Raw genomic sequence first — 16,533 nt, forward strand, 5'->3', positions numbered from 1 at the left:
TGGTGCTTAGGGACATGGTTTAGCAGTGGCCTTGGCAGCATAAGGTTAATGGTTGGACTTGGTGATCTTAAAGGTCTTTTCCAACCTAAACAATTCTATGATTCTATAAGGTGAATTTCTGAGTTGGTGATAAACCTGATACAGACATTCTTGCATCAGCCAAAACCAGGCATCTGTTGGCTTCGCTTGTATTCATGTCTGGCAAAAGCTGAAATGAGAACGACAGACTGCGACCGCTTAAGGACACCCATAAGAGTTTGCACTGACATAACTACATTAATTTCAAACAGATTTTAGTTAAACTAGTATAATTATCATGTCTTGACAAGGTTTCAGTCTTTTTTTGCATCTCTTTTCTCTCCAGAGTGGCGATTGCCACTGACAAATGGCATAATCTAACTGTTTAGCTAAGTCCATGGCACTTCTTTGAAGTGAACAGGGATTACTTGGGCAAAGCCAAAATATCTGTCAGGCTGTTAAACGTGTTGCATATTTACTGACACCTCTGGAGTCAGTTAGCTTTGTATTTTTAAAAAGGACGAGGAAAATAGCTTAAACTGTTTTTGAAAGGCTTTGAAACAGTGTCTAAGGAATAAATGTGAAAGACCTGAAGACTTGTACTAGATACACTCTAGGCTAATTCTGATCACGTTGAAATTGATGACATACCAGTGCAAAGCCACTGTAACTGTGGGAAGAATAGAGCCCTCGGGGGGCTTTTTTTAGGTTTTTTTTTTTTTTTTTTTAAAGAGTATTTGTGAGCAGTGTGATTGTCATGCAGAAGCACAGCATTGCTCCAATGTATACCGTGTCATCTGTTCTATGTTAATAAATTAGCATCTGCAGCCACCATTGCTGCCTATCAAATCTGGGTACAAAATTGAGCTGTTTGATCTCACTGCCACTGAAGCGTGTCTGCATGATCATGGAAGATGCATATTATCCCATCTGTTTTTCACAGACCCTCCATCAGGCTGTATGCTTCAAGGTAATGGATCAGACACAATGTGAATTCCGCTGCAGATGACTGCCTTAGAGGCATCCTACTTTGTCACAGTGTATAAAAATTTGACTTAAGAGTCATTTTATTCCTTCAGAGCAGGTCATTTAAGCCCTGTCCACACTAAGGAAATTGCTAGCTTTGGCTGAGCTCCTTTAGTGAGAACGGTTGCCCCAGTGTGGACATGTGGCTGTCTCCATTTTCATTAATGTGTCAAGTCACTTCTCTCCAAGAAGACCTTACAAGACATTCATTCAATCAACAGCAGCTGTTGGTGGCCAGTTTATTCTTGGGCTGCTGCTGCCACTTGTCCAGATGGAGCCGAAATAGTGCCAGCCATGATGAGACTTCTGGGGAAAACATCAGAGGTGGGAGATGGCACAACGTCCCAAGCACTGGCAATTCCTGCAGCTGGGATGCCCGGCCACTGTGGTGGGGTGGCTGGAGGTGCTGAGCATCAGTCTTGTCAACCGAAGTTTGTATCTGCCATACTTGCACACTAGCTGCTGCTGCAAGCCAGCCAGCTATTCTTGTAGTAAAATCTTTTGCTGGACTTGCCACATGCATTTTCCTCAGAAATACACATTTTTGTCTCATTACCTAGGAAGAGAGAAAAATGAGACAACTGCAAGTTTGATTTTGAGTGTAATAAAACTAGTTTATTTACACAGTAACATGAATGCCACAGAGTACACAGCAAAGTACCACAGCAAACCAGAGTGTAACTGCCCCCGATCACAAAGGAAGGCTTGAAGTTATATACTTATTTATATAAAAACGTGTAAATATCAATATGAAGCACCAGATAAAGCAATGCAACCAGGAATTTCAAATACAAATTACCCACAAGAATGGAGTTGAAATAATAATAATAAAAAAAAAATCCCTTATTCAAGGGATTCTAAAGAAATCCCATTTATAAAAGTCCATTGATTTTGGAATCCCTAATTTAAAAATAAATTTCCCCCTTTTATTAAAAATAAGAACATATTCTTAAATGCTCAGCATAATTAAGTTTTAAAAGAAAAAAACCCAAGGATTTCAACTGCCAAACCTTCTAATACCAACAGGCCAAAGGACAAAGAAACAGAAGTTTCAAGTAATTTCTGAAGAGGTGTTACTTATGAAATGACTACATTCAAATTTACACACTCTTAAATATATATTATATATACAATATATAATATATATATTTTCAAGCAAAAAGGGGCAAAGAATACTTTTGGGATACAAAAATTCTTATACATACATATATATATTAAAACATGCCCACACGCACTCATATGTATATATATGTATGTATATATATATGAACAAATATTTCCTCCATATAAAAAAACTTCCAACCTCTTCTAAATCCCTGAAATCTTCCCTTGGATTTATGGAAAAAAAAAAAGACCCTTATAGTCTGAAGTACAAACCAAATTCTCAAATTCTGTAGAGTGGTAAAATGCTTATGTACAGGTAAGTTGAATATTTCATTTCTCAATGGCAACTCTGCTTGATCAGAAAGCATTCTGTGGTTTCCAACTAAATGCTGAGTGGAGCACCAATGCAAGGAGACTTACAGGAAATGATTTAAATTACTTTCTACACCTATTCAAAATCACCATCCTTCTAATACTGCATCCAGGTGAATAATAAAATCCATACAAATACCTGCTAGAAATTCTCTGCAACACAGCAGTGGGAAAGACTTGCTCCTCCTTTTGGAGTTCATGGCGCCCTAAAGAAATTTCTCCCCAGCATTTCTTTTGAAAAGTATTTTTTGTATACTCCTCCCTTGAAGCGTTTGGAATCCAGATGTTTACAGAATATTTCCACAGGTATATTTTTATAGAGGTATTTAAAATTCTATTCTGCACTTCTTTGACGTTACCTTACTGCATAACTAAATCATCATCACATCTCTCTCTACATGGATTGAAGGGCTCTGATTGTGCTCTAGGTTTTACAGGAGTTTCAGCAGAACCAACACTACCTCTGCAAAATCAGAGTAAAACAGATGGCCTAGTCGTGCAGGGAATAATAGTCATGTACTGCTTCAACAGAGAAACAGCTTAATTCCTATTTGGGGAAAGGGGGAAAGGAAAGTGCATTAAAAGGTCCGATTCAGTTTCCGTTGTATCCCTCAGAAAAGTTACAATTGGTTTAAATAAAAACAGGACCATTTAATTTATACTTACATATGAATTTAATTGCTATTACAAACAAAAAAAATAATTTAGGTGGGGCATCTCAGCACATGAATTGAGAAACATACATTTTATTTCAGCAGCAAATACTATTTTTACATGCTAAAGTTAAGGACCTACCGTGGGAAGCTGCTGAATAAATTCTCCAAGTAGCTGAACCCTAACACACGCAATTTATTCAAATAATGTATTTTTCTCTCTAATATCTGGGAATTCCCCTGTGTTAAAATGTCAAGATGATCCATTCATACCTTGTGGGTGCTGCCGGAATGTGTGGAGCATAAAAGATTTAAGGTGGAACATTTCTGTAAATGCTACATGCATTCTTGTCTGTGGGCCAGCAACATATCCGAGCTTGAATTATTGATTTCATCATGTCTGAATATTGAAGTGAGACCAGGCTTCTATATCTGGACGTTCCTGAGACTCCAGAATAAAATGCTGGATTTCCTCATTCCTGAAAATTTGTAGGCAAGTTTTTACTAGTAGATTCTCTTTATATTCACCTGGTTATGCATATTGACTGGATCAGATCTGAGGTTTGAAAGATAATTAGTGAATAAGTAATTCCCATTTAAGAAATACAAAACAAATCTCAGGAGTATTTTTTTTAGAACTCCTGGTTTAACAAGAGGTTTGCATTTCACACCACAGAGTATGGTGTGCAGCACATCCACTACCTACACCAGGAGCAGCACATCTTACCTTCACCGCTTCTTCCAGACTAATCAGATTCCTCATCTCCTAGAAGCTGAGTGTATGCAGTAGATTGTCAAAGCAATAGGCTTCTGTTGATGCTGTGGTCAGTCTAGACCAATTGACTTGTTACCCACTATCCTCCCTGTGCAGATCCCAGATTTGAAAGCCCACAATTCTGTTACTTCAGGTTTATGCTGTAGTACAACCAGCTTAAAGGAACTCGTTCACATAAACTCCCAAACCAAATCTCATTGAATAGATCAATTCAGTATCATACAAAGTACAGCATTTAGTTTTGTAAAGTCTTTTGCACCTTACTGTGGGCAGTATTATTTCTAGGGCTATTATGAAAAGCATAAGATTTCCACCAAGTGACGAGCTAGCTACATTTTAGTTTCTTGACAAGGCACTAAACATTGTGAATCCGGTCACTGCGCTCTCTCTATAACATTAGAGAGGTTTTAAATGGCTCTAATAGGATCAGAAACCACTCATCAGAATTCCTCAAACAAGCATTTGATTTTTCCAGAAATTAGTTTCCACTGGAAAAATCTGTAGAGTTCATGTTAAAAATATTTGAATGACAGCTTTTATTAATAGAAAAATATATATTTACAGTCAATACTGTTATCTTAGTTTTGCAGCTCTTCCTATTTCTTGAGCTCAACTGAAAGTGCGACATTGCTAAAAAAAAGTTCAAGATCTGTGCACATATTCAAGTAAGTTATAACGTGCACAGCCAGGGGTTTTGTTCCTGTCATACACAGGATCCCAGTTACAAACAGAGCGGGTTTTTTTCCTTTTGCTTAGCAATTATGCTGTAGCATTCTTAGGATTTGTTTACAATCAGTTTAATGCATACATTCTTGTATATTTATGTGGCACAATCTGTTGCCAGGATGGAGAACCACCACAAACAGAGTTACAATCATCAGTTACAGGCATATCTGCAAAGTCAGCCTCAAGCTCCCCAGGGAATAGCTCTGGCCAGATTGTGTTCAACTACTTTGACCATTCTTTCTTTTTTAAAGAAAAAAAAACACACAACATTACAAATTGCTAAAGTTTACCCAGTGCTGCACAAGAAAGAGATTAGTAGTGAACATCTATCCATGCTTGATTATACTGCAGAGCTAAAATGAGTATTGGTTCATCACAAAAGATACAAACTGAAATTAGATAGCTAGAGATACAAAGGCTTCGGACCAGCTGCGTTAAATACATATGGTTGTAAAACATTCAAAATTCAACTTTGCATGTGCGTGTTGACATGAAAATGACACTGAGAACGTCTGTCCGTAAACACGGAAACACCTGCCAGCTTCAAGGAATGAGCCCACTGCAATGGCAAGTGGTCCAAGAATTGCTCGTACGGCCTATGTGAGTTCGGTGAGAAATGATGTGCGCACATGCACTATGAAACAAACACAAAACTAGACCACAGAGAACAAGAAGCCCTACTTGTAGCTCAACACATTGGACTAATAGCTAGTAGATAGTACGCAAGTGACTTGTCATGCTCGGTGTATTTAAACTATAAGAGCATTGCCCTCCTGTGTCCAGATAAAGCAGGGCTGCACTGAACGTGTGTGTGGTTCTTTGTAAAGGTTCTTCTACGAGCTGCTCAGCAGTAGTGTAGAAACTTTCTTTCCTGATGTAATGGAAATACCTCAACTACATACATTGCACTTGGGCTTTTAATGCACTGTTCTCTTTTTCTGCATCAATGCCGCCATCCTAACCTTTTTGCCAAAAAGAGAAGAAAAAAATAGATATCACATTAAAATATATTATCCTTATCCTTGCCTGATCCTTCACTGATACAGGTGAATCAAACAAAAGAATAATAATCAGAAGTTTCAAAAAAAAAATAAATCTTTAGAAAGGTCACAAAGACAGTCTATACTACGGCACAATCGATGTAGGCTTCCACACACTATTCAGCTTAGCTCTGATAGATGCCAGAGAAGAATAATATATACATTTCAACCCCTCCAAATGTATGGTGTGGATCCAGAGCTAGTTTTACTGACTTTAAGCCTGCAGGACTGTTTGTTCAGTTTCCATGCATCTGGTCCAAGCATGCATATGCTGTATAAAGTGGCTATTTCTTTCAAGGCTGAAGTGAATTGATTCCTCACAGTTTTAACAATTAAAATGAAACATCAATCCATAAAAAGAACACAAGGATATCTGTGCATTTATGTGCCAGGAAAGTAAAGGAAGGGGCTGCAGATCTAGCATCAGGTAAAGGCTGGTGTGTAAAGTGAACACTGTAATGTACAGCTTTAAAAAATACATACAAGAATTGCACATAGATCCATAGGAGAGAAGCACAGGTTCATAACTAGGGCTGTCTGCTTTCCATCACCTGGGTCAGAATATTCGGTATCAATTTTTCCCCTGCATCCAGATCAATTCTTCAGAGCGATTCAGGAAACAATTCAGAGCCTAGCAATGCTGAGCAAAGATACCGTCTGTACAACTGCAGAGGTTCCATAGGAAATAGCCGTTAGGCCAGGGAAGGAAGTCAGCAGCGGCCTCTAAAAGTTAAAAGCTCCTTCAGGTTGAGTTTTTAAAAATTCTGTCTCTTTAATTCTCACTAATTCCTGCTCTAGTCCAAAACTCTGTCTGCAATGCTCTTTGAGCTATTCTGACAACATTCCATTTGTAGGGTGTTGTCTATAGCAACATTAGAAAACACTAGTTACAACAGACTGATATGCAGCCAAATACCGCTGTGGGAAAAATGGATCATGATACTGTTAGTTGTGGCTGCCAAACTCAACAGCTCCCTCAATAATTAAGCAACAGTGTTTTTGCCCCCTTGTTTTTACCCTTCAGAGAGCTGTGTCTGCAGTAGAAGTGTCTCCATGTGGCCTGTCAGCTTCACAGAGACAAGCTCTAAACGTTTCTATCTCCTGCCAACATACCAACAGAGCCAATGTCAGTCCCACTTTGCAATATGGCACAAGTGACAAGAGCAGAACAAAATAAAAGAGAAGAGGTGGCTGTTATTTTCATCCCCGATTCATAGCAGTGATTGTCAGAGAAGGTTATGTACATCCTATCCATTTCAAGTCAGGCTTTAATGCCTTCTGCGATGGAAGAGGAATTTCAACTGCCCACCATGTGTTGTATTGTTCTTGTATAGACGTGGTTATAGCTACAGTACATCACCAGTCCAGACTGGTGAATGTCATGTAGGAAATGGGATAGACAAAGTGTGCATATTCTGCTTTTTAATGCAGAGGTCTTAAGCTAAGGGTAATGGTCTGATTAAGGCAGCATTGTTGAAATCACGGATCCATGGTTAGAAAGAATATGGGTAGGCAGTGAGTCAGAGCCAGAGAAGGAGGGAAGAGGACTGAACACAGATGTTTACTGCCCACTGACACTTGCTGCAGTCAGCAGGATAACTACATCTGGGGAGGGAAAAAAGGCGGCGTTAAGTGTGAGAGAAAGATCAGAACCTGTTTGGTTGAGAACAGAGGAAAGAGGAGTCCGGCCCGCTTGTGGGGGACTCATTAAGCTGAGAGAAAATTTTGCGTGGTATGTGAATGGAAGCAAATAAGTGTTTTGTGGCATGGTGGATCATTCGTCTCATGGTTACAACTAATCCACATCTGCTTATGGTGACTGCTATTCACTAACCGATACTACATATGGAAATGACAGAAACTACCCAGAAGAGGAGGGCAATTTGTTTACTGCAGTGGTAGAAATAGTGGTATCAAAGTTTGCTCTCCTTTTCAGCCAGATATTAATCAAGTTACATACTGACCCAAATCCAGTCATGTATATATAATCAATCCCTAACAGGCCTGGCAAAAAGTAAAGTTTCTGTCATATTGGGTACCGGATGGAATTTCTCCAATTAGAACCTATTTGCTCAGAGTTGCTGGCTTTGATATCTAGGCTATTTTTTAACACTTGTACAAAGTGTGAGCCCTAGGGCAGGCTGGAGCGAGGGCTGGGGTGGAGGTGGGGGGGTGCTTTATGAAAAGCAACAGGCTCTACAAACTAGTGCTGCTGCATGATTCTCACAATGCGATGAAGTGAGTCTATAGTGGCAAAAGCCAGATATTGACAACAAAGCCAGTCTTCCAGAATAACTCCACAGTCCCTGTCCAAGGACTTCTCTGCAAACTTGATCATCAGCAGCGTCCTTTTTATATCCAGCCAGTTCTGAAGTACAGCATCTCTCTGCGAGGGGTTGGAAGAGGTACTTAGAGCATGGAACAAGTCCTCACGTGGACCCCAAAGCAAACACTGAAGAATTCCCTTGGCTTCTGATATCAGGATCCTCTCTGAAGGGTTGGGATTCAGCAGGCAGCTGGCAAGTTGTTGAAGCCCTTGAGAGTAGAGGGAACGGCAAGGAATTTTGGGGAGATCAGCACGAGTATACTCCTTCTCCTTCAGCTCTGGATTCTCATCAAAGGGATTGGGTAAGTGCAGCATTTCGTAGATGAGGATGCCAGTCTGGAACTCATCACACTTTTTGTACTGTGTTGCAGTGATGATTTCTGGAGCCAGGCGAGACTGATCCCGTAGGACCTCAGGATCTACCATATGACTCTTCTGCTTGGCCTGGGAGAAATTGCTCACTATTAATCTGGCAGGGCAAGCAGTGTTGGGACTGGGTTCCATGGACTCAGAGCTCAGAGGGCTGCCTCCTGGTCTGGAATGTACCAGCAGCAGGTTCTCTAACCGCAGATCACAGTGTGTGATGTGATAGGGTTTCAGGTGCTCCAGGCCCAAACACAGCTGTAAAAGGAGCAGACAGACCTGCCTCTCATATAAATCTGGGCTTTTTGCATGGCGGGGCACAGATTCTCGCACAAAGTCAGCCACTGTTAAGTACGGGACCTCCCGCGTGATGACCACAACACGGCTGCGTGGCTTGCTGATGGTCCCCTGGTTGCTTGAGCTGTCTTTCTGTGAAGCCTCTCTATCGGAAGGAGTGTTTTTGTTCTTTTGCTCAGGCTCTTTCTCCTCTTCCTCCTGCTCTTCTTCTTCCACCTCTGGTGCATCGGCATCCTCCCATGGAAGGAGACGAACTGGCACTTCAGCAAGGAAATGGCCGCAGTCCTGTTGGATGTTAAAGTTGATAGCCAGACTCTGCCGGATAGAGAGGCTGTGATAATACTGCTGGGACTCCTTAGCTTTGCTCTTACAAATCTGGGGGAAGAAAATAAACAGAACAAATGTAACGTAACTCTGACATTTGTAAATTCTGTATTTTTTTTTTTTTTTAAATATGTACTTTGTTGATGGGTATCCACAGTCTAAACACAAGCACTGAAAAATTTTTTACTGAACTGACCTTGGCAGAGGCACATGAACAGTTTCCACTGGATAGTAAGCAACTGCAGACCAATACATGCAGGCAGCTCTCCCTGTGCATATGTTATTCGATGGAAAATACAGTTCAGACAGGTTGTGCTTTTAGTCAGAATAGCAGCTGATATATGGTAAATGCACAGTGAAGCTTCCCTTACAGTTACTTGTTTATTCGTATCATTTTATTTCATGTTCTTCTCTCAGCTTTGTGTGAAGCTTGAACGAGATAATCAATAGCAATAGGAGATACAAAGAAACACGCATAGAATATTTGAGGCTATGATCAAATGATTGCACATGACTGAGTTAGCATGGCATAGCAAGTTACCACCTGTCAGCTGAGTTAAGTGACTGGATGCATGCTCCTTGCCCACTGTAATTGGAAACTGCAATCTACTAGCCGCAGCTGTGTCAAGCTAACACAGCCTGTCTGCAGTGAGAGCTGTATGTGTGCGCGGCAGGGGCTGCTGGCAAGCATACTTGCTGCGGCTCAGATGATGAATGGAAACTCATTAGAACGTGGTACCTTAATTGCTTTCAATGATTTGTTAAGATCCTAAGTATATGTTTTTATTTTGCCATACATAGGCTGTTTTTAATTTCTATCCAGAAGTATCTTGTTGATACGTACATTATCACCATAATAATTATCCTTATTAATTGTTTGTACTGCCATAATAACTGGCAGCCCCAACCCCCTTACAACAGCCACTGGACAACCTCTATTAAGGCCTCTGTTCTAAGGCATTTACTGATTAAAATTACAGCCCTACAAAGACTCAGGTGTGTTGACCTTTGCATATTAACCTTAGTTCTGCTGACTTCAGTGAGATCGTTCAAAGTGTGTAAGGTTAGAGCTTAAGTATTCAGTTGCTATAATGTACCAACAGGTCTTAACTGCAAAGCTCAAAGGAAGAGGAAATAGGAAGACATCTCGCTTCAGATGGAGTTACAGCTTCCCTTAGCTCGTCTCTGAAAGCCAAGGAAAGCCGGATAACTAAGGTTAGTAAATGTCAGCACTAGTTCTACACAGTCACAACAACCAAGGAGCCCAGATCTCATACTAGCACTAAATATATGCATAAGGTGACTTTTGTCCCCATTTTTTGTTTTTCCCCTTCTCAGGAACTTATGTAGGGCAAGTTATAAACTTACCTTTCACTGAAAAAAAAATTTTCATTTTTTATGTGCTTATATGGTTAAGAAACACATAGTTTAATGGGAGATTTTAGTCTTTTATGCTTGTTGATCAGAAAAGTGCATTGTCAGATAATTATATGAAAATAGACACAAGTAGCAACAGTATATTGATTGTCCTCCTGTCTTTGATACTGTGCGTATTTCCATACTTCACAAGCATGTATTATGTACAGTATAGCTTAAACTGCCTGTTTATAACTGCCATGCACAAACAAAACAAATCTGAAAAATGCATTTTCTAGTCAATTTTATTTAAGAGGAAAATCATAATTTTCTGGAAGTGTTGATAGTTACCCCTCTTTGTACAGTGGCTCTTGCCAATTTAAATTTTCAAATGTATTTTATACTGTTAGAGGTGAAGTGAGTTATCAATAGAAAGCCTCCCCTTCTCTCAAGGGTTATAAAAGTTTAAACAAATACAGTAAAAATACAGCATTAACCTTTGAATTATACATGAAAAAAAATCTCAGCTGATTGTCTTGGAGACTGAATTCCCCAGATTTATTAAATACTTAATACTGCACAGAAGACAGCAGTAGAAAAGTGTTATATAGACCCTACCAGCATGTATCAAAACTGATTGGGAGAACAGCTATTAAGGAGAATGAGAATAGTTTTGTCTTCTGTGCCCTTCATGTCCATGGCCTTTTTCTTGTACAGCCAGCCACGGGGATAATCAATTCCCAACTGCAGAAAAGGTTCAGTGTGTTGTAATCCAGCCTTCAGTTTTTAAAAATACTTAACTGACCTAATCCAAAATATAAACTCATTCTGAAAGAGTTTAATTTTAAGGTCAAGCTTACTTGCTGATAAGAAAAGTACAAAAAAGCACTTGCCCTTAGCTATTGTACTGTGTTTCATGTTACCCACAGAGGATTTCTAATTCTAACCTGCCAGCTAAAAATTATATTCTATTAGGAATATATAATCCACAGAGTATTTGCTCTTAAAAAAATTCATACTTCTCAATTTGGTGAATACAAGGCCTTTTTTAAAGTTTATGAAAAGCATTTCTCCTTGCCCATAGAAAAAGAAATCAACACTTATTTCTAGTTTCTAATTTTAGTCCTAGGCAGCCTCTTTTTCCTACTTACTTCACAAAAGGGCGCTCAAATTTATTACTGGAATTTCAGTTAAAATAATAGGAGATAGGCTTTGCACCTCTCAAAATCAGCCTTAGTTCACTCATTTTAGAAAATATTGCCGATCCTAGAATTGTGGTAGTACAAAAGCACACTTTCATAGGCCTCTGTGGATCTCATAACGCTTCCTTCTAATTTAGAGACAACCAGCCATGCACATCTGCACCAAAAGGCATTCAGCTGTCGGGGCAGAGTACGCTGCCTTTCCACCCATTCCCTTTTCCTCTGAGCCAGCAGAATGGGCCTGCAAGGCGAATCTGATCTGTACGTTGCCAGCTGGATCATTCCTAAGAAATGCCTTTCCAACCTACTGAAAACACCCCAGAAGAGAGACGTCCTCCTCGATCTTCTCCTTTCTTTTTCTTCCTGCTATTCAATCCTAAATCTGTTTTACTTCAAATTAAACTAGTAGCCCTTCTTCTAGCTGATATTAAAAAATACTGATTCCCATCCTTTAACATTACACCTTTACACTAGGGAAAATGGAACTTTTCCCCTCTTCATTGTTTTCTTTTTGAAAATAACCAGCCCTCATTCCTCCTACCTTTATTCCTAACCCTCTGATTCTTGTTGCTCTTTTCTGGATTTCTCCCCATTTATTACACCTTCCTGAAGACCCTATAATGAGTACAGTATTCCAGTTAAGACCTCTCCAGCATCAAGCAGAACAGAACTTGGTATATAATGATCCTTGTAACACTTCCCAGGCTGAAGTCGCATTAACAACTCCGTTGTTACTGTGGTTCATGTAAACTTTCAGAGCAGCGTCCACTTGAAAATCTGAATCCACAGCACAGCCAAACTTTCCCCAATATCTGTTCTTAAATACGAGTTTTTGTTTCAGACTCCTGTCTTTCTATCCACAAAACAGAAATTAAAGACTAAATAGTATTATGATTAAAATCAATACTAAAATGACTGCATTCATGAAAACAATTATTCTGCTGTTAAAGAAAGTAACCAATAAAGAAAAAAAAAATATTCTGTCATCCCACAAATGCCCAATAGTGATGGCTTTTGGACACTTTCACTTCTCTTATTTATTACAGGGAAGTACATGAGTACATGAACATACATGCAGTTATCTACAAAGACAAGAGAGATGAGCTCTGATTAGAGATGTATTTTCTGCTTCTTGCTTTTTGTTTACAAACAACACGAAGTGAGAAGTGGAAGAGGCAGCTGGGTTATTTAAGACGGATTAAATTGCTGACTAGATGAACACTAAAATTTGTACACTAGATACTTTGTAATTGACAAGGGGAACGGAAAGCTAGGCTGTCTAGAAGCAGCAGCACCCAAAACCTGGAGTATGATGACAATTGGATGCCTGTCTGAATTCATAAAATAGTTTCTAAAAGACAGACCTGCAGTAATCTGATGTTCCTCTAAGCTTCTGGCTGCCCTTCAGACTTTTGCTGTGAAATACAGCTGCATGAATCCAGATAAGTCCTGGATTTTAGATTGCAGAGTTCAGATTCCGATTTACCAATATCTTATTAGAATGGGGAAAATGTACTGAAAGCAGTGGAGACAAACTAAGTTTTCTTATTGATCTGTTCAAAGATAGTTTATAGAATGTAAATTTTATTTACTGACAAACTTCTTGTACTATTTTAGCATTTTCTGAGTTGTAGCTTCTACTCAGAACTGTTTCATATTACCATTTTCAAAAAGGTAGTGAGTGCTAGTGTTTAATACTATTAATGGGTAATAATGCTCAGCCTGGCATTTTGTATGAGAATAACTCCACCATCACCTAAAACTATCATCTGAATGACCGAGATTAAAAATTTTCAAAATGGTTTGAGTTATAGTAAGTTATGCAACCAAAGACTATATTTGCACTTGAAAAGATTTAGAGAACAAATTGTGAAATTTGATGGCCTCATCAGCAAGTGTTTTAGACTGCTTATGATGAATTGCTAAAGGAGTGGATACAGAGCTTCTTTTCTGCTTGTGACAGTTAATGCTATGTCAAAACTGTGAGTAAATATTCGGCTCGGTTTTCTTTGCATGATTTTTAAAGCTTTTGTCTGCTCCAGTCATCTACTCTAAAAAAAAATACAGAAATACTGTTGCCTTTTACATATATAGTATGTTGAATTCCTGTTTTTGGGCACAGGAAAGGAAAAAGGTGAAACTACTTTGACTAAAACACCAACAGAAAGTAGGATCAATCAGTCATTTACCATTTGCTTTAATGCAATACAGTCTATGAAGATATGGTGTGTGATAATAGCTGAAAGAAGGGTGTTGATAAGGACTTGGCAAGCCTTATTTCTAAAGCTGATAAAAAGATGGTTGTTCAGAAGATGAAATAGTATTGGTAAAAAGCTCTTCCATATGATGCAAGAAAGCAATGAGAAAAAAAGGAGAGACACAAGTAGGAATGGAAAGTTTCCATCTTCCTTTTCACTGGAATGCACTGTCATCATGTATCTTTTCTTTAGTCCATCCATATGAACTAAACTTCCATCACGTTTATAGGGACAGGACAGGTTTCTTTACATCCTGCCATTTCAATCCCCCCCCAAGAAGTAAGATTTTAATGTTTCAGAGCTTCTAAAAAACTGTTCTGCATTAGCTTTTATTTTTCCTTTATGAGTCCAGTAACCTACTGTGCCATCAGCTGATTTCCACTTTACCAGCAGGGAATCTCATTTCCACTCTGTCCTATGCATTTTACAGGGCGTCAGTGAACTTGAAGTACGATGAATATTATGGGAAATGAATTTACAAGTGCTGAAAATGAGAAACACAGAAGATCACAAAGACTGCACCATCTGTGCTACTTTGTTGTATTGCACAGAGGGACAACTGCAAATGAAATTCTGTGTAGAATGAAAGCTTGCTAATCCCAAATTGATAGCTTGTTTTTGGCACAACCTTGTTTTCCAAGGAGGCCAGTTTGATCTCTGATTGACCTCATTTTCTTGATCTGGCCTTGGAATAGAGCTTTGACTTTTTAACCATGTGCCAAAAATACAGAATTCTACGCTGCTGTGACTGAACTCAGAACAGGCTAAAGGTTTAATGTACATAGCTTTATTTTGATCTGAAGCGTGAAGTTCTGGGATGACCTTTAATAACACTTCTGCCAAGAAGCTCCACTAGGAAACTGAATTACCAAAAAAACACCTTAGCACACTGTGACAAACTAAACATAACTAGAAAATAATTGTCAGCTGCAACTAGGAAACTGTCAGCCAAATTCAGCCCAATACTATTTACTTCTGCATTGCTCTGTTTTATATTTGGGAGAGGAACCTTAGCAGAAATCCTAAGGTTTTACTGCGAGAAGAACTTCTGCTGCCTTGTAGCAATCAAAGCAATAAATTTTAACTCCTCCTTTTGAGCTGTCTGCACCTTTGCGATTCCTGTTATCCTACCTGAACTGCATTGCAACACGTGCTCGTGGCCAGAACACACATGTGCAGGCCATAACCCTGCTGGTTTTTTATGTCTGTATTGTTCCGTGTGGACTCTGAATCACGATTTCTATGCGTCCGTCTATGATATTGTACAGTAATTTCCTTGAGAGTTTAATACTGAAAGTGGAAGTAGTTTACATTACTGACACAGTAATTATCTTGTCTAACTATTATTTATTCTGAGTAATCTTTTTTTTTTTTTAAATAAAAAAAGATCCCTGTCATATCACTGCCTTATTCAATCTCTGTAGGGATACTAAGAATTGAACTCATCCAAACCACTTTGTACAAGAAGCTGGTGCTCTCTGCTGCTTTCACTTTAGTGTAACCTTTCCACTACATATTTGGAATTACTGATAAGACTGTGGTTTCAGAGGAATGTTTATCCATATTGTCCCAGATCTACCAACTACTTAGAAGGTGGTACTGCACTTCGTGAAAGAAAAATACCTCAGGGCCTGGAATTTTATGGAAACCTTTCTTGTAAAGGAACTTCTATTTTTTCACTTGGAAAAGTAGTTTTCTGATCATGAGTTATTTACTGTTTTTATTTATAATGTTTCAGTCAAAATAATTTCCACATGGCTTCCTGCAACCTTTTGGCACAGGATGTTTACTAGCAGATTAGGTGAGAGTGAAGCAAAAAAAGCATAATACAATGCTTTGAAATAACACACGCCTATAAACAATGTTTCCTATAATATCCACACCAACAGAACAAGTTGTGCTTGTTCTCCACCAAATTTATCAGAACATTTTTTGCTGGTGATACCACCAGAATGTAAAGGTGCACTGGTACATTCATCTGCACAAAAGGTTCATTCTTCTACGTTTAATTCAGCAGTAGGCAAATAGTTAAAGCTTAGTTTTTAACAGTGCTTTTCTAATTCTACTTTTGGAGATACAATATTAAAATGTAATTTTTTTTTGACTTACACATTAAGACTCTTAACACCATTTGGGGGTAAATCCCTTGTTTTCTAAGAAGAGAATAATAATTAAAAAATCCCATTATCACGTTTTTTCTCAAATGTAATATTAAAATCATAGAACTTCAGAAGTGTCTGAATTGTTAGCCAGTGTTGCTTGGGTAGTTCTACAAAACTCAAGAGCTACATAAATTTACACTGTCTGAAGATGTGGCTCCATATACACTTTCAAAGTGTATTTCTAAGACTTCATAAAAAATGACAGGAAGACTGTATTTTGGATTCAATAGGCACACCAGTATTTTAACTCACTGTTTTTCCATCCAGTTTTGGGGACAAGAGATTTAAAATGGCAGGAATACATAGCTTATTTGTTGGAGGTAGATGATTATGTAATTTGGCTCACACAAAAAATACCCATGATAGTAAAACTGGCACATTTATCAAAGCAAGATTCCCCAAATCTCTGCGTAGTATAATAGTAATCTGTTGTTATGAGATTTTGTACAAATCTGATCCTGGACTGATGACTTATAAGTCAAAGATCAACTTAGGGCAAATATTAAGACAAAGCTGAAATTTACTATAACA

At 38.6% G+C, this 16,533-nt stretch overlaps 1 protein-coding gene across 1 annotated transcript in view; it reads right to left on the reverse strand.

Annotated features, from left to right (window-relative positions):
• Window positions 1-7,917: 7,917 nt before the first annotated feature.
• PEAK1 (pseudopodium-enriched atypical kinase 1) overlaps window positions 7,918-16,533 on the reverse strand; it is a 32,841-nt gene continuing 24,225 nt past the window's right edge. Inside the window, exon 4 of the mRNA XM_009698583.1 lies at window positions 7,918-9,075. Coding sequence (XP_009696885.1) covers window positions 7,918-9,075 — 1,158 coding nt within the window. The remainder of the gene's footprint in view (window positions 9,076-16,533) is intronic.

The sequence above is a fragment of the Cariama cristata genome, unplaced genomic scaffold, assembly GCF_000690535.1.
Source record: "Cariama cristata isolate BGI_N322 unplaced genomic scaffold, ASM69053v1 scaffold10334, whole genome shotgun sequence".
NCBI classification, from domain to species: domain Eukaryota; kingdom Metazoa; phylum Chordata; class Aves; order Cariamiformes; family Cariamidae; genus Cariama; species Cariama cristata.